This window comes from Microcebus murinus, chromosome 16 (assembly GCF_040939455.1).
Source record: "Microcebus murinus isolate Inina chromosome 16, M.murinus_Inina_mat1.0, whole genome shotgun sequence".
Lineage (NCBI taxonomy): Eukaryota > Metazoa > Chordata > Mammalia > Primates > Cheirogaleidae > Microcebus > Microcebus murinus.
The window spans coordinates 68,235,891-68,260,258 of NC_134119.1; the positions used below are offsets into that span (position 1 = coordinate 68,235,891).

A 24,368-nucleotide genomic window follows, 5' to 3' on the forward strand; every position below is an offset into this window, starting at 1 on the left:
GCGTTTCGAGGAGAGCTAGAGCTAGGTGGTGGAGCTCTTGTTAGACCCTCCCACTTGTTTACTTCGTGGTGAGAGTGGTAACACTGCGCCTGCGCACTCTGGCCAGCCCGCTAGCGTCTTCGCCATGTGACTTGAACCTTTGTGGTTAAATTACCCCGTTCTGAAAGATGGTTTCACCCACTTGTGCTCTACAACTGGTACGGGAGCTACCACTCTCCGGCCGTGGGGGGAGTGTCCTTTCCGGAAGTGACAACACGCTGACCCGGAAAAGGAGGAGGCCGGGGCAGTGGGGCTGTCGGCGGCGGCTATGGAAGGTGCTGGCTACAGGGTAAGGATTCCCTCGCTTCTGTCTATTCAAAACGCCCCGGTCCAGCGGTCTGCTTCTCCCTGAGGCTGTTAGGGTACACGGGGAGGTCGGCAGAGCCTTAGCGAACATTGACCTCTCATAAACGCTGTCAGTCTCCAGTCCACCGCCCAAGGGGAGACCAAATCTCTGAGCCCCGCCTCCCGGCTCTAGTGACTCTGTGGGCCCACCCCCTTTGGAATGCACACCCACACCCGAACGCCAAGCGTGCCTCTGGGCTTGACCACGCCTGTCCCCTCGGCGGAGGCCTCCATGGCCCCGCCCCCTGAGAATAGCTCCTCTCGGGGTCCACCCCCATTGGCTCCCTCCCGGGCCCCGCCTCCTTGGCCTGTAGGCCCTCACTTGGCCCCGCCCTCCACTGGTTCCTGCCGCCAGGTGGTGTTTGAGAAGGGAGGAGTGTACCTGCACACCAGTGCTAAGAAGTACCAGGACCCGGACTCCCTCATTGCTGGTGTCATCCGCGTCGTGGAAAAGGTGGGTTGGGAGGTAGCAGGGCTCAGGCGGGCTCTGAGCCAGCGGGATGGAGGTGGCATCTGTAGAAGTATGGCATGGCTGTCAGCCATGGAACTTTAGAAAGGGTAGGGGGTGGGGGCATAGGAACTGATATAAGAGGCAGGGCTTTGCAAGGTGGAGGGTGGAGAAGTTTGGAAATCTGCAGGGGAGACCTTTGGCAGTGGGGTGTGGGGGCCACCTCTAACACCTCCCATCTTCCCTCAGGACAATGACGTCCTCCTGCACTGGGCTCCTGTAGAGGAGGCTGGAGATTCCACCCAAATCCTCTTCTCCAAGAAGGTAGGCCTCCCTCCCTTTCCTCTTCACCAACCATTTTTTTCCAGGTCCACACAGTGGAAGGCATTTGTAGGACCTAGGTACAATCCCAGACCTACTCTTGGGGCATGTGTGACCCTGTTTGGAAACCAGGTTCTCTCTGTCCCCCAGTTTTCTCCTCTGTCTGAAATGGGCTGAGGATGCCCATTCTAGAAAAGAGCAGGAACCATGAGACTCAGGCCATGGGGACAGTTGTCCCTTCACCCAGGACCTGACTGAGGCTATTCACCCACTTTGCCAGTGCCCCCCCCCCCCCCTTATCAAATGTCTCCTGAGGCTTCCTGTGGCCAGGCCCTGTGGTGGCTGATACCGGGACCCAGAGATGAGTCACATGCAGACATCACCTATGCCTTCACCCATACTCTATTCTTTTTTTTGAATTCAAGAAAACTCTTCTAATTCAGAAACATGCATTTTTTAAAAAGACAATAAAGAATTTACTGCTTGAGAAATTACTGCTTAATTCACTTATGTTAACAGATCATCATAATTATATATAGTCTTGAGTAGCTTTACTGAAAAGTGAAATAAAAATGTATGAAAAACAAAAATTCAGTTTGGTCTTAATGAACTTGAATCCTACAATATAAAGAGGGCTCTTTCAGTATTGCTAGCAGCAAAGCCTATAAAATATGTCACAAGTGACTAGAAATAGACTTTATATATGACTATATATAATTAAACAAAAATAAAATTGATGATCATTTGGCAATAATAGTTTGGACGTGAACTTTAGAAGTAAAAGGTAAAGGAGGCATAATAATGTTATGTTTATGAAGATAATTTTCTTCAGCTAATATTTTGGGGATACAAGAAGAAACTTCATTTTGTTATTTTTGCCACTTGAATATATTCTCTGCTAGTTCTTCTGTCTCAGTCACCAAAACATCCATCTTTGAAAAGCCTTGCTCATTTTCTTTAAATTTGTATTTAAATGAGGGATATGTCTAATTGTTTCAAGATGGTTTTCTAATTTCTCAATGAAAGTCACAGCCAACTCCAACAAATATACCAAATATCCAAAAAGAAAGGATGAACAATATCTGCTGTATCCTTTGCTAGTTTCAGGAGTTCAATTTCCAGGTTTTTCTGGTAGATTTCAGCTTGAATATTGGTGATCTGCTGTAGTCTGGAGAAGTTCATAAAACAAGAAGCTGTTTTCTCAGATATATTTAACATCTCCTGAGTGACTATCCCTGAAGCTACGAAGTGGCTCAACAGTAGCCCAGCACCGTTTGGCACTGATGCCGGGTCCCAGGGGTTGGCAGAAGCCATGGCTCCAACACACCTCTCCGGGCACGCCAAGAGTGAACAGAACCCATGCTCTATTTTTGAGAAACTGACACATGATGAAAAGGAGCCATTTTCTGAGATCAAAAAGCTAGGAGGTAGGCCGGGCGCTGTGGCTCACGCCTGTAATCCTAGCTCTTGGGAGGCCGAGGCGGGCGGATTGCTCAAGGTCAGGAGTTCAAAACCAGCCTGAGCAAGAGCGAGACCCCGTCTCTACTATAAATAGAAAGAAATTAATTGGCCAACTGATATATATATATAAAATTAGCCGGGCATGGTGGCGCATGCCTGTAGTCCCAGCTACTCGGGAGGCTGAGGCAGAAGGATCACTCAAGCCCAGGAGTTTGAGGTTGCTGTGAGCTAGGCTGACGCCACGGCACTCACTCTAGCCTGGACAACAAAGTGAGACTCTGTCTCAAAAAAAAAAAAAAAAAAAAAAAAAGCTAGGAGGTGTTGGAACTTGGGTTCCATCAGACAGTCTGATTCCAGACCCCCAGCTCTTCCTGAGAAAGCACACGTTTGACCTGGGACTCTCAGGGGACAAGAGGGTATTTCAGGCATGGCAGAAGGAAGCGTGTTTCAGGGCACACTGGGAAGTTGGGTATCTGTATAGAGTGGTTTGCTAGAAAGGTTGGACCTGAAATACTGAGCTCAGAAGATTGTTTGTCCCAAGCAGACCCCTAAGACTGTGTCCTGGGGGACCCTGGGCAACCATGGGAGAAGGTTGTGGGTGTAGATAACCCCTTGGGGGCCATGTGGAAGCTTGGCTGCAGGACTGAACGGAGGGAGATTAGAGGCTGGGAAGTCTGGGAGGAAGCCGATGTGATGCTTCAGGCAGAGAGGTTAAGCCTCAGCTGGAGTGGCAAGGATAGTGAGGGAGGGGACAGATTTAGGAGGCGACAAGGGTTTGACACTTCTTGAATCTTGAAAAAATGCATGGGACTTGACAGGGCAGTGGGCAGAGAGGGCCTTATATAGTCTGTTCAAAGGAATTTGTGGATTTTTGTGATCCTGCACACACCTCACTTGGTCTGGAGGAACATGCTACCAGGAAGGCACCACTGTCCCTGTCAGATGACTTTATAACCTGAGACAGCCTAACGTGCTTTCCTGGAGACCCAGGGTTTCTAAAGATGGAGGTTAAAAGAGGTAACGGGCAGTAAGAGCCCAGGAGGGCCTGGCTTCCCCTTCCCCAAGCACCTCATTGTCAGGGGGCCAAGGATGTCTGGGAGGGACAGTTGGGGCAGCACACTGAGATGTGGAACCAGAAAGATGGGGTGTCCCTCTTCTCATGTCTCCCTGGGCAAGTGACTTCACCTTTCAAACCAATTTTCTTTTAGAGCAATTCTGTATTAGAGTTTTTCTTAAATTTCATCAGACTTTCTAAGGACCTGGCCGTGGGGTGGGGGGTACAAATGTAGATTCCAGAGCCCCTCCTGAGGGAGTTGGCTTCACTGTGTTCACAAAGAAGCAGCCAGGATTCTGCACTTTTCACTGATCTCCGAGTGCCTTTCTGGAGGATATTGCTGCTCTTGGCAGTCTTATTCTTGAATAACAGAAACCCACCGAGACACGCAGAAAAGGCTCACATGCAAATCAAGACACGTCAGCTCCAAGGAGCACCAAAAGTAGGCTGATGGCAGGTTAAGACAACAAGTTTGTTTTTCTCACATCACAAGACTCCAAGAGGTAGGAGCCTGTTGGCCTTGGTTGGGTGACATCAGGGCTTAGATTAGTGAGACCTTACAGTGCTTGCTATAGTGGGCTTTTATTTTTATTTATTATTATTTTTTAATGATAGAAGCTAAATGTTCCAATTTATTCCATCTTCATGATTACAGACATTACTGGGCAGGGTGGGTAAACAAGGCAAATAAAGCAAACCCCACCACCACCCATTTAACCAGATGTGGCATTTTGGCGTTTTTAGACTCTTCAGGTTGACTTAATTCATTGACTTAGGTTGAAGGCTGACAGCAGCAAATCTTTGCCATTGAGGTTCTTCCTCCATTGCTACTCCAAGCTCTGAAATGGTGTTCGCTGCAACATTCTTGGAGTTTTCATGTTTTTATCTGATTCCTCTCATTAAGGCAGGGAACTGTCTGTTCAAAGCTGTCTTCCTCTTCTCTAATCTGGGCCACCAAGCAATCCTAGCACTCTGGGAGGCCGAGGCGAGAGGATCACTTAAGGCCAGCAGTTCAAGACCAGCCTGAGCAAGAGCAAGACCCTGACTCTACAAAAAAATACAAAAATTAGCCGGGCATGATGGCGCATACCTGTAGTTCTAGCTACTCTGGAGGCTGAGGCAGGAGGATTGCTTGAGCCCAGGAGTTTGAGGTTGCATTGAGCTATGATGACACCACTGCCCTCTAGCCCGGGCAACAAAGTGAGACACTTTTTCAAAAAAAAAAAAAAGGGTTGGACTGACACCTGATGCCACAGAACTGACCCACAGGGGAGCTGTCATCACTGTCAGAATGAGAGTGGTAAGGAGTGAGAACTCATTGGAGTTGTCACCCAAGGCTGGAAGCCACTTGGCATCCACAGTGGCTGAGCACTGGAAGACTGAGCTGGTCACCACCACTGCCCCAGTTGCCTCTCCAGGTACAGCCAGAGCAGCAGGAAGTTGCCCTTACCTCATTTCCGCTTTCCAGATCTGACTGTATCTGGTTGGTAGAATCTATCACGGTCCTCTAACTCTAGCTGCAAGGAAACCTGGGAAATGTAGTTTTTAGCTTTCCAGGCCCACTGGCATGGGAATGGACTCAGTTGCCACATGTACTTTGTCCCTTCCCTGTCCTTCCTGGGTTGTCACCAGCACAACAAGCTTTTACTGCACTGGAATATTCAGCATGGCCCTCACCTGTACCATTTCCCTGAGTCTGCCCAGCAGCCCCCAGAGCCATCAAGAGCAGCTGCTGCTTGTACCGTGTGCTGGGCCCCATACCTGGCCTTTTGGGTTATTTTCAGAGCAACCTGTAAGGGAATTATTTTTTTCCTTCATTAAGATATAATAGGCCGGGTGCGGTGGCTCACGCCTGTAATCCTAGCTCTCTGGGAGGCTGAGGCAGGAGGGTCGTTTGAGCTCAGGAGTTCGAAACCAGCCTGAACAAGAGCAAGACCCCATCTCTACTATAAATAGAAAGAAATTAATTGGCCAACTAATATATATAGAAAAAAATTAGCTGGGCATGGTGGCGCATGCCTGTAGTCCCAGCTACTCGGGAGGCTGAGGCCGTAGGATCGCTTGAGCCCAGGAGATTGAGGTTGCTATGAGCTAGGCTGACGCCACGGCACTCACTCTAACCTGGGCAACAAAGTGAGACTCTGTCTCAAAAAAAAAAAAAAAAAGATATAATACACTTACTATAAAAATTCAATTTTATAGTACAGTTTAAAATTTTTCAGGCTGGGCATAGTGGCTCACGCCTGTAATCCTTGCACTTTGGGAGGCCGAGGTGGGAGGATCACTTGAGGCCAGGAGTTCAAGACCAGCTCTGGGAACATAGTGTGACCCCCATCTCTACAAAAAATAAAAAATTAGCAGAGCATGGTGGCCCATGCCTGTAGTCCCAGCGACTCTGGAGGCCAAAGTGGGAAGATCGTTTGACAAGCTCATGGGTTCAAGGCTACAGTGAGCTAGGATCTTGCCAGTGAATAGCCACTGCACTCCAGCCTGGGCAGCACAAGACCTCATCTCTACAAAAATTTTAAAAAAATAGGCCAAGCATGGTGGTGTACCTTTGCAGTCCCAGCTGTTTGGGAGGCTGAGGCAGGAGGATCGCTTGAGCCCAGGAGTTCAAGGCTGCAGTGAGCTATGATTGTACCACTGCACTCCAGCCTGGGTGACAGAGCATGACCCTGTTTCCAACTATGTAGTTCAGTGGTTTTCAGCGTATTCACAAAGTTGTGCAATCATCACCACTGTTTAATTTCAGAGTATTTCATCATCCCCAAAAGAAACCCTGTACTTGTTGGCAGTCACTGCCCATTCTTCCCTTCCTGGAGGCCCTGACCATGGTTTTACTTTCTGTGTCTGGATTTGCCTGTTCCGGACGTTTTATATAAATGGAATTACATGATACATGGTCCTTTGTGTTGGGTTTCTTAGAGTATTTTCAAGGTCCGTCCACATTGTGGCAACAAGGGTACTTTGTTTTTAATGCTAAATTGTATTCCATGGCATGGATGTGCCACATTTTGTTTATTCATCGGTGTCGTGGACATTTGGGTTGTTTCCACCTTTTGGCTATTGTGAGTACTGCTGTAAGGAATGTAGCAGTAGTGAGTTTCTGTGTTATCATTTCTCCTGTTAGTGGCATTGCTGGGTCACTATGGTAACTCTGTATTTAACCTTCTGAGGAATTGCCAGACTTTTCCAAAGTGGTGGCACCATTTTACATTCCCGCCAGCGGTGTATGAAGGTTCCAGTTTTTCTACATCCTCGAAAATACTTATTTTTTTTGGTGCCCGCCATCCTAGCAGGTGTGAAGTGCTATCTTAAGGTGGTTTCCATTTGCACCTCCCTAGTGAGGACCAGCCGCTCCTCTGAGCACCGCCAGTCTGACTGCAGAGCTACCTGCTGCGTAGCGTTGACCTCCCCGTGCACCGGGAGACTGGATTCAAGCCCCGGCTCACTTCTTGGCTGCACTGAGTGACGCCGAGCAAGTGCTGTACCTCCTTTGTGCCTCAGTTTCCCTCTTTCTTCCATGGGGCTACCTTCCAGGGTGGCTTTGAGGCTCAGATCTGGAAACTCTGAATCTGTAGCCCCTCACTCTCTTCTCCTTTCTTCCCACAAGGACTCCAGTGGGGGTGACTCCTGTACCTCTGAGGAGGAGCCGACCTTTGACCCTGGCTATGAACCCGACTGGGCTGTCATCAGCACTGTTCGGGCACAACCCCGCCACTCAGAGCCCACGAGAGGTAGGCTGAGCTGGTGCCCCTTGGGGGCAAGTGGGAGCAAGTGGGACATGTCTTGCCTTCAGTGGGCATGGTCCCAAGGGCTTTGCTGCCCACAGTCAAGATGGCTGCCCTTCACTGCCTTCCTGTCCCAGGAGAGAAGTGCTTGGGGCACAGGACTCTGTCCACCCAGATGCAGCATGGCCAGCTTCTTTGGGGGTTGCAGCCTTGCTCATCCAGGCTCCCAGACGGGCTGTGGGCACCCCTATACAAGTCCTGCCTCTGCAGGTTTGAGGCTGGTGGGGTAACAGGTGAAGCCAGTCGGGGTGACTCTCATCTTCCTAGAGTCACACAGGCTGATGGGCACATCCAGAGAAGTTACCTGATTCTTCTGGGAAGTGCAGGTGCCTTCCAGGAAGAGGTGATGCCAGAGCTCGACTCTGAGGGACTCTGGGAGTTGTGTCTCCCGGCAGAGAGCGCAGCCCGTACAAGCCAGGGGCAGGTGGCAGCGGGTGTGTTCAGGGAGCCACCAGCCTTTCATGGTGGCTCGAGTGTGGGGTTGGAATGAAGAGGGGCTTGGCAGTGAGACAGGCAAAGGGCCTGGGAAGGTTCTAGAACAGGCATGGGTCCACCGGGCTCCCCTCCCGTTTTATTCATTTGTACTTCCAAGGAAATGTGAGGTGACCTACAGTTCCCAGAGACCAGGGCCAGGGGTGGCTCGTGGGGGGCCCTCAGGAGATGACTGTGCTAAAGGGCCAGCCTAAGTTGACGTGGCTGCCTCCGGCCTCCCACACCTCTCCCAACATGGCGTCACCCCTCCAGGCGCAGAGTCCAGCTCCTCACGGGCCTCGTGGGCCTTCTCCGTGAGTCTGGGGGAGCTCAAGTCCATCCGCCGTTCCAAGCCGGGCCTCAGCTGGGCCTACCTGGTCCTGGTGACCCAGGCTGGGGGCTCCCTGCCCGCCCTGCACTTCCACCGCGGGGGTACCCGCGCCCTGCTCCGCGTCCTCAGCCGCTACCTGCTGTTGGCCAGGTGAGTCTTCTCCCCCTGTTGAGCCTCTAACGGGCCCTGTCCTTTGACAGTGTCAGCCTGACCCCTTGGGGGCAGTGAGAGAAACACACGCAACTGATTTAGAGGAAGGAAGAAGGAGTTGACTGGCCCAAGTAACAGAAACCAAAGGGCAGTGTTCATTTCAGGCGGGACCCAGGTCCCAAAACATTGGCAAGAGTTGCTCTATTTTCCTCTGAGCTTCTGTCACTGTCTGGGCCCCCCGTTAGCCCTGGCTTAGCAATCCTGGTGGCTAGGAAGTGACTTTTTCCCCACATTCCAGCAGGATCCCAGGGCTGCCTCTCATTGGCTCGCCCCTGAGTCAGTCACCCTGGCCAGGAAGATGCAAGGCCCTCACTGGCCAGCCCTGAGCCACGTGCCCACCCCTGGGGCCCAGTGCTGGTCACAGGCCTCCCCCTTAACACCCCTGAGATGAGGGATTCCCTAAGGGTGGCTGGGACACTGCCGCTGGAACAAATGTAGGGTGGGCATGGACAGCCTGGGACCCTGGGCCCTACCTGTGCGTCGTCACCTGTTTGTCGCCTCCTGTCTCCCAGCTCCCCACAGGACTCCCGCCTCTACCTTGTCTTCCCCCACGACTCCTCCGCCCTCTCCAACTCCTTCTACCACCTGCAGCTCTTTGACCAGGACAGCTCCAACGTGGTGTCCGTGAGTGTCGCTGGTGCCCGGCCTGCGGGGGTGGGCAGGGAGGGATGAGAAGGGGAGGGCCGTGACCATCCCCGGCCTTGTCCCCAGCGCTTCCTCCAGGACCCCTACTCCACCACCTTCAGCAGCTTCTCCCGAGTGACCAACTTCTTCCGGGGAGCCCTGCAGCCACACCCCGAGGGGGCCTCCCCTGACCTGCCCCTGCCACCCGATGATGAGCCTGAGCCAGGGTTCGAGGTCATTTCCTGTGTGAGTATCCAGGGGACCCTCCCTGTTCCTCTCTGGCTATGTCACTTTGGGCACATGACTTTATTTCCTTGGGCCTCAGTTTCCTCCTTGGTAGAATGGGGACAGTACTGGTATCCCCTCAGCAAGTGGCAGGAGTGATTTCAGAGGTGCACGCAGCTGTGGCAGGCATGGAGAGCACCTGATGGCTCTTATTACTAGGGGGGACCCTTCCTGACTTGGGGGCAACTTTGTTGCCGACCCAGAGAAGGAGCTGCCTCCTGTCCCTGGATGTGGGCCGTGGACTGAGACAGGGTGGGGCAGAGCCAGCCAAGCCCCTGGGCTCACTGGCCCAGCATCCCGCAGGTGGAGCTGGGGCCTCGGCCGGCCGTGGAACGGACGCCTCCGGTCACAGAGGAGGAGTGGGCCCGCCACGTGGGCCCCGAGGGCCGCCTGCAGCAGGTCTCGGAGCTGAAGAGCCGGATCTTCTCTGGGGTGAGCGCTGGGTGAGGCCGGGTGGGGGTGAGGATGGGTGGGGCCGGGAGGGTTCCCCTCCGCTGAGCTGCCCGCCCCACTGCGCCCACAGGGTCTGAGCCCCGGCCTGCGTCGCGAGGCCTGGAAATTCCTCCTGGGGTACCTCAGCTGGGAGGGCTCAGCTGAGGAGCACAAGGCGCACATGCGCAGGAAAACGTGAGTGACAAGCTGCGCCCTGACCCCCATGTCCTCGGGAGCCCCTCCTCGCCAGGCACAGCAGCTGGCGCGCCACAGGGGCTCCGACGGGCAGATGGGCGCGTTGCATGAACGCCGGTCTGGAGCCTGCCATGTGCTGGGCACTGTCCTGCCCCCGGGGGAGATGGCAGCGAACGGGCCAGCCCCGTCCCTAGCCCTGTGTGGTCCGTCTCCTGCCTCCATTGCTGTTTTCCTTCCTGCGCCGTGTTGTTCTCAGGAGGGCCCATCTCTCCGCATTCCCGGGTATATCATGCACCTGTTGTGTGTCCAGCCCCGTGCTGGGCACTGAGGATGCAGCAGTGCCTCACTGTTCCCTGACCCTGAGGTTCTCTGTCCTGCATGGGGGTGACAGACTGTCACCAAAAGTCCCCAAGGATGTCTACGTAGTGATGTCAGGAGAGGGGAGCGTGAGGGGCGGTGGCAAGAGTCACTGGGTGGCCCGCTCGGGTTTGCGTGGTCAGGGAGGGGCTCTGGGATCCGAGCCCTGAAGGATGGAGAGGTGGCCGGGAGGTCCTCAGGTGCTTCCCCAGGTGCTGCAGTGAGGGGCGTCCGAAAGTATCAGCTCTCCCCACCCTCAGGGACGAGTATTTCCGCATGAAGCTGCAGTGGAAGTCTGTGAGCCCCGAGCAGGAGCGGAGGAACTCACTGCTGCACGGATACCGCAGCCTCATCGGTGGGTGCGGGCAGCACATGGGGTGGGGTGGGAGCAGGTGCGAGGGAGAGAGGAAGGAGACCCTCCCACGACCACGGACAGGTCACCTGGGAGGAAAGAGGGGTGAGCAGTGGCAGGAATGGCCAGGGAGGGACAGGGCAGGGAAAAGGGAACTCAGGCCACATTGGAGTCAAATCTCAGCTCTGTTATTTACTCACCGTGAGATCTTGGCAGGTGATTTCACCTCCCTGGGCCTCAGTTTCCCCACCTGTAGGAGGATAAGTTGGTAATTGTGGGTCTGGTATGTCACAGCAAGAGTGTTAGTGACGGTTTCTAGAACTGGCTCCGCTCCTCCCCCAGAGCAAGCCCCAAGTCGGGGGCTGGTGCTGATGGGCAGTGGGGACAGGCCACCTCACCTTTGCACCTGCGCCCCCTCCCCACAGAGAGAGACGTGAGCCGCACTGACAGGACCAACAAGTTCTACGAGGGTCCAGAGAACCCAGGGCTGGGCCTGCTGAACGACATCTTGCTCACGTACTGCATGTACCACTTCGACCTGGGTAGGGTGCGGCCCAGGTGGGGAGGTCTTCCATGGGGCGGGGCGAAGAGGGCCTGGGCTGGACCCTGATCCCATGTCTCCCCCTCCAGGCTACGTCCAGGGCATGAGTGACCTTCTCTCCCCGATCCTCTACGTCATTCAGAACGAGGTGGATGCCTTCTGGTGTTTCTGCGGCTTCATGGAGCTCGTGGTGAGCTATCTTCCACCTCAGGGCAGGGGTGGGAGACAGGCAGAGGCCCCTCAAAGGATTAGGGGTCTCTGCTCCTCATGAAGCCCACCCCTCCCCCTCCTCGCTCCCTCCTCCCTCCCGCAGCAAGGGAACTTTGAAGAGAGTCAGGAGACCATGAAGCGGCAACTTGGGCAACTTCTGCTGCTCCTGAGGGTGCTCGACCCCCCGCTCTGTGACTTCCTGGGTATGTATCTTGGGTGGGTGGGCAGGAAACAGTGGGGCCACAGACCTTGCCAAAGATTCTCTGGTAGCAGTGACAGATGGCATCCTGGACATTTGGTTCTGATCCAAACAAGAGAAACACCCCTATGTAACCCAGAACCTAACACTTACATGTCAAGGCAGAATTGCAGTTTGGAGCAAAACCTCAGCGAATGCAGATGTGCGGGCACTGTCACTCGCCCTGCGTGCCAGGCGAGCTGGCTACCTCTTGCTCACCTGGATCCTGTTTTGGCTTTAACTTTAGCTTAATCTGCTGGATACTTTTCAGAAATAAGGACCTGCGTGTGGCTCCTGCCACTTCTTATCTCCACCCAGCTGCTTCTCACCCTGTGCCGGGGCTCTGAAAATGGTTCTCTGGGCCCGAGGTAGTGGCTCACACCTGTAATCTTAGCACTTAGGCCAAGGCAGGAGGATTGCTTGAGCTCAGGAGTTCAGCATCGGTGTGAGCAAGAGTGAGACCCCATCTCTACAAAAAAAAGAAAAAATTAGCCGGGCATGGTGGCGCATGCCTGTAGTCCCAGCTACTCGAGAGACTTAGGCAAGAGGATTGCTTGAGCCCAGGAGTCTGAGGTTGCTGTGAGATATGATGATGCCACTGTGCTCTACCCAGGCAACAGAGAGAGAGACTCTGTCTCAAAAAACAAAACAAAAAAAGAAACCAGTTGTCTGGCCACCAGGGCTGCTGCATTCCTGCTGTAAAATTGTTCTTCATTACTTGTTCAATGTGAAAAATGCAGGAAATTCAGGTAAAGAAAAGATACAGTCGCTGTTGGTGGTATCACCTTCTGAGTGCAGGTGGGGATGGTGGCGTTGACTTAGGTATGGACGTTCCCTCCCCGCAGCTTTGGGACCCCCAGGGGAGGGAGCAGAGTGACTCTGGGCCTCATCTCACGGAAGAGGAAACTAAGTCTTAGCGAAAGCACACGTCACTTCCTGGGGCACACAGACATAAGCTGCCTCTGTGTCATTCAGATCTCCCAAAATGTCACTTTCACTGACTGCAGGAGATCCTGTCCACCTGAGCATGGTGGGACTGATTTAATGGGCCTGCTGGAGACTTGGGTCGTTTGCAGTTTTGAAATGCGCGTCCTGTGTCGGTTCCGGAACAGTTACCACAGCAGCGAGTGTCTGTGCTGGCAGCGTAGCTGCAGTGCCAGCGTCCTCAGCCTTCACCGGCACCGGCCGCCAGCATCCTTGGGTGTGTCGGTCTTACCACGTCCCTTCCACACCAGTGGCATGTGGAGACAGTATGATAGGAAAGGCCCCCAAAGTGCTCCTGCCTCTGAAGTCCCCTAAGCTGGGCATAAGCTACTCACCGAGTCTGGGGGATGGCCAGGATCACTGAGCGTCTCCGTCCAAACGCCAGTGGGATCCGAGTGGGTTTTGGGCCTGGTTTTCGTGGCACTCCAGCCGTGGGTGACGCTGAGTCGACTCCTGTCCTCCCCCAGACTCCCAGGACTCCGGCTCCCTCTGCTTCTGCTTCCGGTGGCTGCTCATCTGGTTCAAGAGGGAATTCCCCTTCCTGGATGTCCTTCGCCTATGGGAGGTGGGCCAGCCGGTTTGGGTGGGAGGCCTGAAGGGGGCTCTCCTACCCGTAGGAGGGGCTGGGAGGTTGGGGCAGATGGGCAGAGTGTCACGGCAGACCTGAGGGGGACCTTGGGCAGAGGCTGGGCCATGACTCCTCCCTCCCTCTGGCACCCCCAGGTGCTGTGGACAGGGCTCCCTGGCCCCAATCTGCACCTGCTGGTGGCCTGCGCCATCCTGGACATGGAGCGGGACGCCCTCATGCTGTCCGGCTTCGGCTCCAACGAGATCCTTAAGGTGAGGGCAGGTCCCTCTCTCCCAACCTAGCCTGACCTGGGCGTGGAGCCCGTGCTGCGGTGCATTGTGGGAGTAGGCGCTCACAGTGGAATTATTGACAGTATGGTTAGCTGTGGGCACTGTGGGCCGGGCCTGGGTCAGTCTTCTACCCCATCCTATCCCTGCCCAGCAGTGTCCTCACAGAGCAGGTGCGGGGGGACCTGCCTCTCCCCAGGACACGAGTCAGTGGCGGGGCGGGGGTCTTCCTCCACTGTATCAGCCTCTGGCAAGCAGTGAGTGCTCCTTGAAGGCCTGAGAAGCATGACCCCTGATGGCCCAGCTGCCTCCGAGCCCCCAGAGGGCCAGCCCTGTCTTGTCTTCCCCCGTTGTGTCCCCAGCACGAGGCAGAGCGGGCGCCCGGGCGGCGGTGGTTGAGTGTGCCGCCTGGCGCCTGACCCGCCCCTCCTGCAGCACATCAACGAGCTGACCATGAAGCTGAGTGTGGAGGACGTGCTGACGCGGGCCGAGGCCCTGTACCGGCAGCTGACCGCCTGCCCCGTGAGTCCCCACCCCTCCCAGTGCCCTCCCGCCAGCAGCCCTCTCACCCCTGCTCGCCTCTGACTCACCTGACGCTTCCTGCCCCCCAGGAGCTGCCCCACAACGTGCAGGAGGTCCTGGGTCTGGCGCCGCCTGCGGAGCCCCACAGCCCTTCACCCCCTGCCTCCCCACTGCCACTGTCACCCACCCGGGCCCCGTTGGCCCCCCCGCTCCCCGCAGACACAGACACAGCCCCGCAGCCTGACAGCAGCCTGGAGATCCTGCCTGAGGAGGAGGAGGACGGGGCGGACTCCTAACCCTGCTGGGCACGTGACCCGCACGGGCACTTTATCCTGTCCCCTGGGGGGCCAGGAGGGCCCTGGGAGGGGCGGGTGTGCTCCTGATAAACTGATTTCATTAAACACACTTCTCACGTCCAGTTAGCCCCGTGTCCTTGGGGGAAGAGGCTGCCACTTTGGCTCCGACCTGGATGGGGAAGGGGTAGTGGCTCAGGGTCCCCTCTGACGGCTCCCCAGAGCTGAAGCCTGACCAGGTGGCCCCGAGCCAGCCAGTGAGACGCAGAAGGAGGCCCCTAGGGTGGGTGACGGGCTCGGTTGAGGCGAGGCTCCCTTACCTGCCTGAATTGTTGTTTTGGAGGAGTGACGATGAGACACTCAGAGCTGGGGCTGTCACTTAAGTGGCTGTGCCGGGACACATCCCGGACATAACTGAAATGCAGGGGCCTGTGGAGCTGCACACTCTGGGGACCTTGCCTACCAGCTGCTTAGTGAGAAAAATAAACTCGTTTAACCAATGGTCAGTTGGATTTTGTTACTCCCATCTGCGGGTCACTGTGATTACCGTTTGCCAGTGGTGTGAGGCAGAGTGTGCGTCCTGTTCCTCCGCTCCCCCCACGGAGCCCTGCCGTCCAGGAGGAAGGAAGGGCCAGCTGCTTCTGGGGCTCCAGGACAGGCACCGCATTTTTTTTTTTAAAGAATGACAGAATGACAGATTCTAAGCTCTAGGCGCCGCCTTGCTAACCAGATAATGGCTTTGGTTCAGGCGAACTAGGAACAACTGAGGCAAGGAAGAGGCTGGACCACCCAGCTTTTTCGGAAAATACTTTAATTCGAGGTCCTCTGTTGGGTCGTGTGTGGGAGAGAGAACTGGAGTTGGAGTGGAGGTTGGCTAGTGTCTCCCTTGGCCTCCAGTGGGGTGCTGGCCACCAAGTGATTATTACGGCCCTTCCGCACCCTCGGCTTCTGGATGCTGGCGATCTGGGACATGGTGTTGATCCTAATGGCAGCTCGCAGCGCCGACTTGACAGCCGTCTCCACCCAGCCGTGTGGGTAGGCCGTGTGCTCCCCGGCGAAGTAGATGCGGCCATAAGGGATCGCCCAGTTATAGTCCTGTGAGTTGTCCTTGTCGCTGCGCCAGAGCATTGGCGGCTGCACCACGAAGCCACCCTGGCTGTGCGGGTCCTCTCCCCAGCGCTTGACAATGCCCCTGCCGTCCCAGAGCTGGTACACTATCGGCCCGTGCAGCGCCGCCACGTCGTGGAGCGCCAAGCGCATCGCCTCGTTCAGGCTCAGGCCGGCGAACGCGGCGGCGGAGTCAGACCACGTATACGAGGCCAGCAGCAGCGCGCCTTCGTTCGGCTGCGGGTAGAATATCATGCGCGACGGGCGATTGGTGTTCGAGTGGCCGCCTTCGATGTGCTCATCTTGCCAGAAGGGCTGGCGGAAGCTCAGGTATACCTTGGTGGCCGGCACGTAGTGCAGCCCACGCAGCGACTCCTGCAGTCTGCGCGGCAGCGGCGGCGAGAAGTTTATGCGCTGCACCGCCGGCCCGCTGGCCGTCAGCAGCACCACGTCCGCGATCAGCGACTTGAGGTTGTGGTGGGAGGTGGCGAGCTGCACTTGCACATGGTGCAGCCTCTGCGTCATCGCCACAACCGGCGAGTTCAGCAGCACGGGCCCCGACAGCGAGCTCAGCAGCGCGCGCGGCAACATGTCCCAGCCGCCGACGATGCGACTGAACCTGCGGGCCAGGCGAGCGCGTGACCCGGGGTCTGCGCCCCGCCCCTCTGCGTAGGCCCCGCCCACCCTCGCTGCTTGCCCCTCTTGGCACCTGCCGGCTCCCGCTAGGCCCGCCCGTCTGCCTCTCCCTGACCCCGCCGGTTCTCGCTGTTCCCGAGGCCTGAGGAGTAGGGCATTGTGCGACCCCAGAACCCTGCCACTGCTCCTCTGGACCACGCCCTTTCCCGGGAACCATTCTAACCAGTTCCTCCGAGGACCCGGATGCCTGGGCCCGCGCGGCCCGACCACCTCGCCAACCCTTAGCCTCTTTCCGCACCCCTCGGGCCACGCCCTTCCCGCGGCTCCACCCACCCAATCCCCGCGGCCCCACCCACTTCCCGTTACTCTCCCCGATTGGCCTCCGCCCGCCCCGCCCCTAACCGCGGGGCCCGCCCCTCACTGGATCTGGTCGCTGAGGCAGCTGTGGGCACGGATGGCCTCCAGGAAGCTGAGATAGAAGAAACCATCCTTGGACATCACATCTCCCAGGAGCTGTATGGCCGGCCAGCTCAGGTTCCCCTCCCCGACGAGGTATTCCTGCGGGGTGGGTGCGGCCCGAAGTCAGGCCCTGCTCCGTCCCCACTGCCATGGGGACTCCTCCCCCGCTGGGATTGATTCCCTGGCACTAAAGGGATTTGGTCTCCCTCCCCGGGAAGTAGATGTGGCCATAAGGGATCGCCCAGATGAAGGAAACTGAGGTCCAGAGAGGGGGTGTGTCCAGCCCTTTGGTCAAGCAGGGAGGCGGTGGCCCGACTGGGGTCTGGTGTCCTGCTTTCTGACTCTTTGGGGAAGGCCCCATGGGCACCCTCTTTGCCCCCATTTCCCAGACAGCAAAGCCGGGGCCCCACTCACTAGGAGCGTGCGCCTTTCAAATTTCTTCATTGCCTTTCTGCAGCCCAGTACCTTGAGATCTTCCAGGGCCTGTCGTGGAACAAGCAGACGGTGCTGAGCTGCCAGCACAGAAGGGGTGAAGGCCCAGCCTAGAGGCCAAACCTGGGTCCTCCCCCTGGTTCTGCCCCCAGCTGGCCATTGCCACTCTCTTTCAAGCCCTGGGCTTTTGCCCATGCTGTGCCCTCAGCATGCAACTCAGGTGCCACCCTTCCCTGCAACTCAGGTGCCACCCTTCCCTGCAACTCAGGTGCCACCCTTCCCTGCAACTCAGGTGCCACCACTCCAGCAGGTCTTCCCAAACCTTCAGTACCCCCTCAGCCCTCGGCATTCAGCCCACCTGGGTTGTCACCTCTCATCCCAGTTGGGTGTCATTTTGCCTATTTCTGTGCTAGCCTGTGAGCTCCATGAACACAGGGCTTGTGTCTGTCCTGGTCCTGCTCGGTAATTATTTGTTGCCTGGATCATTGTGGGCTGGACAGAAGCTGAGTCCCCTCTGCCACCTGTCAGCACTGACGGGGCATGACCACTCAGGGAACTCCCCGAGGAAAGAGGTGCCTCTTCACTCAGTCACTCATTCACCTCCCATGTCCCCAGGCTCCCCAAACTGGTCACTGTCAGGGCACAGAAATGACCTGGATTCGGCCCCCTCTCTTATCTAGGATGGGAGATGGGCAAGTAAGGGGCTCTCAACAGAGTGGGGTGTGGCCGGCTCCGCCCTAAGGGCCTCCAGGAGGAGGGAGGGGCAGTTCCCTGGGAGGGAAAGGGAGAGGCATGGGCTCAGGCCATGACCAAGCGCAGTGGGTGAGAAGGAACACAGAGCCGGGGGCATCTGGAGCACCGTGAAGACTTTGGGGGTGACGGAAACTTCTTAGAGGAGAAAAGATGAGGCTAGGGGGGTGGGGCAGGTAAGGCCATTCAGGACTGGAACCTGAGAAGCTGGGACTTTGTCCTGGAGGCTTTGGGAGTCACAGGGGGCTGTGAGCCCAGTCACTCTGGGTGTGGAAAAGCCTCCTAGTGCCAGGTGGGGGACACTGAGGCTGGGCAGCTGGGGAAGAGGGTGGGGGAGAGGAGGAGGCCTGAGCTGGGGTAGGACAGAGGGGTAGGAGCAGGGCCGGAACTGAGGGTGGGGGAGAGGAAGACGAGGCTGGGGTAGGGATCTGGGGGCCCCTGAGGGTCTGTGGGTGCCGGGGCATGGAGGTGCCCCCAGGCATATGAGCGGGCTTAGGGGGGCTGAGCTCAGCGGAGCTGGAGGGGCCCAGGAGAGGGTCTGGGTCTCAGGAGACAGACTTAGGGGACACCAGCCTGTAGACGCAAGTCTAGGCCGAAAGTGTAGAAAGGAGAGGTTGTCCAGGACAGTGTGCGGGTGAGAAGAGGAAGAAGGGAACAAAAGCGGGTGGCACTTCGGGACCAGCAGTGTCTATGGGGAATCTAAAGCCTGAAGAGCCAGTGACGGGAGACCAGAGGGGTGACGGAGAGAAGGAAAGCCAGGCCAGGGAGCAGGCTGGGGGACGCCGCGCAGGGGAAAGGCAGGGGGCATGGGGCGGGAGGAGCACGGGCAGCGCACCTTGTTGAGAGCCATCTGGTAGATACCTTCGGGCGAGTGGCCCTTCTCGCTGGGGCGCAGGGCGTAGCCCAGCTTCTCGGGCATCTTCTCCACCACGTAGTTCCGCAGCTTCACGTTGTTCGCTTCCGTCCACGTGTTCTCGTCGTACTGGGTGAATTTGGTCAGGTTGAGGCCCAGGCTGTGGCAGAGCTTGTGCAGGATCCTGAGGACGGGAGGTTGGGTGAGGGGGGGGTCGGGTGGGGTGGCCCCACCCCTGGCGGGGGTTGGAGGAGGGAAGGGGGCGGGCAGGGTGGCTGGGGACAGGCATGAGGCCAGGGGTGGGGCGGGATTTGGGGTTGTCAGCGCGGGAGGACGGAAGTGAGATGGCGTTGGAAGGCTGAGGGCAGGACGAGGAGCAGGGCTGGGGTAGGAGCGGGAGTTGGCTTTCCTTGGGGATGAAGTTAGGTCCTGGATTAGATTTGGGATGGGAATAGACTTTGGGTTACACATAGGATTGGATGGGGCGGGGCCTGGGCCTGGGCCTGGGGAGGTCGAGCTGGAGGCCTAGAGGGTACAACAATGGAGCTGGCTTTGGGCTGGGCAGGGCTGGCCGGACCAGGTGGCCTGAGCGTGGCAGGAGGCACGGTGCTGGGGCTGGAGCCAGGAGACCATCAATCGGGAGCAGGTGAAGGATGGAGCTGGAGGTTGGGTCTAGACCTCACTTGCATTGGGGGTCTAGGCTCGAGGAGTCAAAGTTCAAGTTGGGGTCTGGCTGAGTCTGGGCACAGCGGTGGGGCTGGCGGTGGCCCCGGTGCCTGCCTGGGTCAGGCCTCACCTGTGGGAGCTGGGCATGCGCATGGCTCCCAGCTCCCCAATCCAGCCAGTCTTCTGGTCCCGGTAGGTGAAGATGCGGCCCCCGACCCTGTTGTCTGCCTCCAGGATGGTGACCTGCAGGAAGGGGTGGGGGCGCTTCAGCTCCTCCCGCTCACCATCCCCAGCCACCCCGCCCTGTGCCAGCCCCGGCCTCCTTCCATCCCCACAGACCTGGCCTGCAAGGGTCCCTTTCTTTGTGGGAGGTGGGGGGCTGGTGGGAGAACAGCACAGAGCAAGCAGTTCCAGGCGGCAGCACACGGCCACCAGTTAGACTGCAAAGGGACTTCCCAGCTCAGGGAGTGGGGACATTTCCCGTATGCCTAGAAACCCCTGGGTTAGCCCATTCTCATTCTTGGATTTCAGTGGGAGAGACAGTGGTTAGACCTTAGGGGGCACTTCCCCTTGGTGGAATTTCCGTCTCCACCAGCACACTCCACCCAGCTCAAGTCAGAGGATCTTTCGAGTGGGACTTCCCTCCGGGGTGAGGAAGAGCAGGGCAGGAGGGTCTAGGGCCTCTTGGTGCAGACCCAGGAGAGCAAGGGGCTTTGGGCCTCACTCCTTGACCACCAGGGAAAAACAGTTCTCTCTCTGCACCTCCCACCAACCTCCACCCCTCCAAGCGGGGATGTGGCCAGGACCCTCTGCCCAAGGACCCCCAGCCTGCAGCAGGAAAGACTCAAGGTAGACTGCAAGCAGCACTTCTCACCTTGTGTCCAGCATCACTGAGCACCTTGGCGGCCACCAGCCCAGCCACACCAGCGCCAACCACGATCACCTTCTGCGGCTTCAGGGTCCGATTGAGGCCCAAGGACACCACCTTGAGCAGCAGCTGATAGTCACGGTCACGCGTGCATTTGTCGAAGGGGTCCTGGCTGTAGTCAGCCCTCCAGTCCAGGGAGGCCGCCAGGCTGAGGAGGATGGGGAAGAGGACGAGGAGGCGCAGGGCTGGGAAGGAGGACAGGGTCAGTAGGTAGGCGGCGGGGATGGGGGAGAGAGGGGTGCTGCCCCGCCCGTCCCACAGCCTCCTGCGCTGCTGCTTACTCACCCAGCGGGCCCATGCCTCTCGGGAGGAGATGGTGTCTGGGGTGGAGGAGAAGCGAGGGCCACTGTCATGGGACCAGTGTCCCTCAGCCTGAGTTTGTGTCCCTGTAGGTTGCCCAGCCGCCTGCCTCAGCCCTTGCCCCGAACCACCTTCCTCTCTGGACGCCTGTGTCCCCCGACTTGCTTCCTTCAGAGTCCCCTAGACCATCCTCGCCTCCCTCCTTGCCGGTCCCTGCCCTCGTGCTCCACCTCTGCCCGACATCTCTCCTGTTCTCTTCTGCTCCCTCTCCGCCTCCCTGTCTCTCCTCTGCTCCCTCTTCCTCTCACCTCCTCCCCGCCTGACTGGCTCTGGGTCTCTCCCCTCTCCCCTGCCTCTCAGCCCAGCCCCTCTTTGTGCGGTCCTGTCCCTGGCCCCCTGGCCCCCTGCCCCTGCTGGCTGTGTCTCTCTACCTCTGGCGCTGGGACAGCAGCATGGCGTGGCGCTTTCCTCCGCTCTGCCCTCCCGGCCCCTTCTCTCCCCTTAAACCAGGCGAGCCCCGCCCACCCTCCCGTGGGGAATCGGCAGGGAAACGAAACTGCTAGCTTGGACGTGCAAGGCCAGACGCTCAGAGTCTAATTGAGGCTGGGGGAGGAGGAAGGGCGTGGAAGGAATGGAAGAAAGGGGGCTGGGAGGAAGTAAACCAGTCTATTTTCTTCCTCTTGCCCCAAATAGTTCTGGGGCAGTTTGGAGGCCGGAAATAAATGCTCAGGTAACCTTGCTAACAGCAGGGACTGCCCCTTCGGCCTGCCCAGCGCCCTGATCGCCAGGTCCCTGTTTCTACCCTCCCCTGTGCTCTCTCTGCCTCCTTGGTTCCTGGGGCAGGAGGACAGAGGGTCTCTGGCTGTGAGGCTGCAGGTCTCTGGGCCAGGCCTCTTTTCTCCTCTGAGTCCCTCTCTGTCAGCTGTCACCATGCCCTGCAGGGTTCTCGATGGCTCCACTCCCCTCTCCCAGCCACTCTGAGCTGAGCCTCCCCTCGGTGAGACGGGCGTAGCAGCAGGGCTCGCAGGCAGCAGCACGGTGGTCAGGTTGTGGGCTCTGGGCCAGCCCACCTGGCACCTGCCAGCGGGGACCTTGGGCAAGGGCCTTCCCCTGTCTGTGGCTCCCGTCTACAGCTGTCAAACGGGGCCATCACGGTGTTTTAGGGTTGAGTGAGGGAATCCACGTTCAGACCTGCGCAGCACCGAGTCACTACTAGATCCCGCTCCTGTGGAAGTGCCCGCCGCTGTGGCTGTGGGGACCGGGGGCCGTGAGTGGCCACCTGGCAGCGGGGGCCCCAGGCATGCCCTTGCCCCTCCTCCCAGCCTGCCTCGAGGACGCTCAGCTCAGGGCAGGGCGTGGGTGGCACCCTGAAGTGGGCGGGGTGGGGAAGCAATGGTGGGGACTTTTCTTGGGAGCAGGGGAGAGGGAACCGGGGTGTCGGTGAGGACAGAAGCCAGAGGACAGATGCAAGGGCATCTGGGACTTTGCCAAGAAAGAGCAAGATGGGAAACTCTTGACAGTGACTGGAAGAGGGATGTGGTCTGATGGAGGGAAGGGCTGGAGGTATATATGAGTCAGAAGACATATGATGTCGGGGGCGAGGCGGCGGGCAAAAGGAAACAGAGTCAGTCGGAAAGCTGGACAGAGCCCCCGAGGCTACCTGCTGAGAGCTCAACTCAGCAGAAGTGGGAACGAGAGCGACTGTCGCCATGGTGAGCTCAGAGGTCACCCTGTGCTCGGGGCCTTGCACTTATTGTGACCCTCACAATGCCTATATTTGACAGATGAGGAAACTGAGGCTCAGAGATGGCGAGTGGTGGGCAGAGGAGGACCCTGGGGCACAGAGAGAGGGAAGCACTTGCCCAAGGTCCCAGAGCCCAGGTCTTCCCACCGCAGACGAGGCCTGCTCTATTCACAGTGACGTGCAGTGCACGGACGCTCCGTTATGACCTTAGTCACCTGTGCCTTGGCCAGGCCCTGTGCTCTGCAAACAGGATTTCTCGTCTAGCCCAGGCCCCGAGCGAGCGGGCGGGAACCTGGGCCAGAGGGGAGAGAGCTTTCTCTGGGCCCAGGGCAGGGAACGGTGGTGCTGGGGGCTCCTACCAGGTCGGCCAGACCCCAGGGTCCCCTCGTCCCTGCCCAGAAGATCCTCAGTTCTACAGCCTCATGACAGTGTGCCACACAAGTCAGAGGAAACAGAAACCACCCCGAAAAGGGGTGGACACCACAGAGCCAAGGGCTCCTGGGGCATGTCTGGGCAGAGCTTGGGGTTCCCAGAGTGGATGCGTGAGGCCCTGCTGGGGTCCCCGAGTCGACCCGCCTTCCTATACAGGTTGCTGCTCACAGCTCACCTGCGGACTCTAAGGGAGATGCAGGCGGGAGGGAGAGAATCAGAGCACTGCTGTGGGGAGCACCACTCGGGAGCACCACCTGAGAGCACCTTTATAACAGGCTCATCAATCACCTTGCTATTGATGAAATGGCAGTGGCTACTGTTTAGTAGTCCTTAACTCTGTGCCAGACACTTTATATGTTTTCTTTTTTTTTTTTTTTTTTTGAGACAGTCTCCCTTTGTTGCCCAGGCTAGAGTGAGTGCCATGGCGTCAGCCTAGCTCACAGCAACCTCAAACTCCTGGGCTCAAGCAATCCTCCTGCCTCAGCCTCCCGAGTAGCTGGGACTACAGGCATGCGCCACCATGCCCGGCTAAATTTTTCTTCCAATTAATTTCTTTCTATTTATAGTAGAGATGGGGTCTCGCTCTTGCTCAGGCTGGTTTCGAACTCCTAACCTCGAGCAATCCGCCCGCCTCGGCCTCCCAGAGTTCTAGGATTACAGGCGTGAGCCACCGCGCCCGGCCTATACGTTTTCCTTCATTTACTCTAAGAACAACTCTGACAAGGCGAGTTCAGCTGTCCCTATTTTACAGTGGAGAAAACTGAGGCTAGATGAAGTCACCAGCTTGGAAGGGGCAGAGCCCAGCTTTGATGGCAGGCAGCCCGGCTCCCGGCTGGTGTTCTTATCGACTGTTCGGTCAGGAGCAAGCTTTGATTTGTGGATTAGGGATGGGATCAGGGTCAGCACTGTTGACATTTGGGGCCAGCTAGTTCTTGGTGGGGCCTGTTCTGGGCTTGTGGGACGGTGAGCAGCATCGCTGGCCCCTGCCCAGTAGATGCCAGCAGTGCTCTCCCCCTTCCAAGGGTGACAACCAAAAATGTCTCCACCCAGTTAGCAGGAAAAGAAATGCTGGAAAGCCACATGGCAGAGCATCCCACAGAGGTTGTTTTGGGGGCAGGAGATTATGAATAATTTGAGGATTGCTTTCTTCCTTTGGGTTTGTGTGTGTGTGTGTGTGAATATTTCACATTATTTTCATGCAGCAGGTATTACTTTTGCAATTAAAGAAAAAAAATCCCAATTAATGTTAGTTTGAAGCAATACAGAGAGACGCATAGGGCCGAGTTGGGACTGATGCTAATCTCCACTGGTGGAAACACTGGGCTTTCCAGACCATTCCTGATAATACTGAAGAGATTGGCATTTGGGTTAACTCAGGGGTAGGGATTAGGGTGGAATGAGTCAGGAAAAAGAGCAGTTTGGATCAGGTAGTGGGTAGGAGACAGGACAAGGTGGATGCCCAGTGGGCCCAGCTAGGTCAGGCTGGGAGCAGATGCAGGGACGGGATAAGGGGACGTGAGGGAGCAGGGGGAGGAAAGGCCAGATCAAAGTCTCTGTGGGTTTGGGGACATGTTGGTTTTATGATGGAATTTCTAGAAAACAATGTTAATCCTTCCAGGTAAAAATGTTTTTTATTTATTTATTTTGAGACAGAGTCTTGCTCTGTTGCCCGGGGCTAGAGTGCCATGCCTAGCTAGCCGTG

The 24,368-nt window shown here is 57.2% G+C and overlaps 2 protein-coding genes and 1 pseudogene across 5 annotated transcripts in view; 1 reads left to right on the forward strand and 2 right to left on the reverse strand.

Annotated features, from left to right (window-relative positions):
* The first annotated feature begins 40 nt into the window (after window positions 1-40).
* TBC1D17 (TBC1 domain family member 17) lies at window positions 41-14,860 on the forward strand. The gene is made up of 17 exons (XM_012754322.3): window positions 41-328; window positions 740-838; window positions 1,082-1,156; window positions 7,282-7,405; window positions 8,204-8,411; window positions 8,984-9,095; window positions 9,183-9,341; window positions 9,684-9,812; window positions 9,904-10,007; window positions 10,625-10,719; window positions 11,142-11,258; window positions 11,347-11,447; window positions 11,571-11,670; window positions 13,157-13,254; window positions 13,413-13,529; window positions 13,980-14,066; window positions 14,156-14,860. Exons 1-17 carry the CDS (start codon window positions 308-310, stop codon window positions 14,360-14,362), a joined length of 1,953 nt encoding a protein of 650 aa, XP_012609776.2. The 5' UTR covers window positions 41-307; the 3' UTR covers window positions 14,363-14,860.
* LOC109729935 (HAUS augmin-like complex subunit 2 pseudogene) lies at window positions 1,894-2,477 on the reverse strand (annotated as a pseudogene).
* A 293-nt stretch (window positions 14,861-15,153) lies between the features above and the next one.
* The window catches only part of IL4I1 (interleukin 4 induced 1), a 41,165-nt gene continuing 31,950 nt past the window's right edge, over window positions 15,154-24,368 (reverse strand). For 2 of the 4 annotated variants that reach the window (XM_075993228.1, XM_075993227.1), the window contains exons 4-10: window positions 20,476-20,510; window positions 20,137-20,375; window positions 19,393-19,505; window positions 18,579-18,780; window positions 16,976-17,044; window positions 16,524-16,660; window positions 15,154-16,085 (exon numbers count right to left, since the gene is read on the reverse strand). In XM_075993228.1, coding sequence (XP_075849343.1) covers window positions 15,170-16,085; window positions 16,524-16,660; window positions 16,976-17,044; window positions 18,579-18,780; window positions 19,393-19,505; window positions 20,137-20,375; window positions 20,476-20,510 — 1,711 coding nt within the window. In that variant the 3' untranslated portion in view covers window positions 15,154-15,169. Of the gene's footprint in view, window positions 16,086-16,523; window positions 16,661-16,975; window positions 17,045-18,578; window positions 18,781-19,392; window positions 19,506-20,136; window positions 20,376-20,475; window positions 20,511-20,921; window positions 20,988-24,368 lie in introns of those variants that run through there. The other 2 variants (XM_012754323.2, XM_012754324.3) reach the window with 2 other exon arrangements.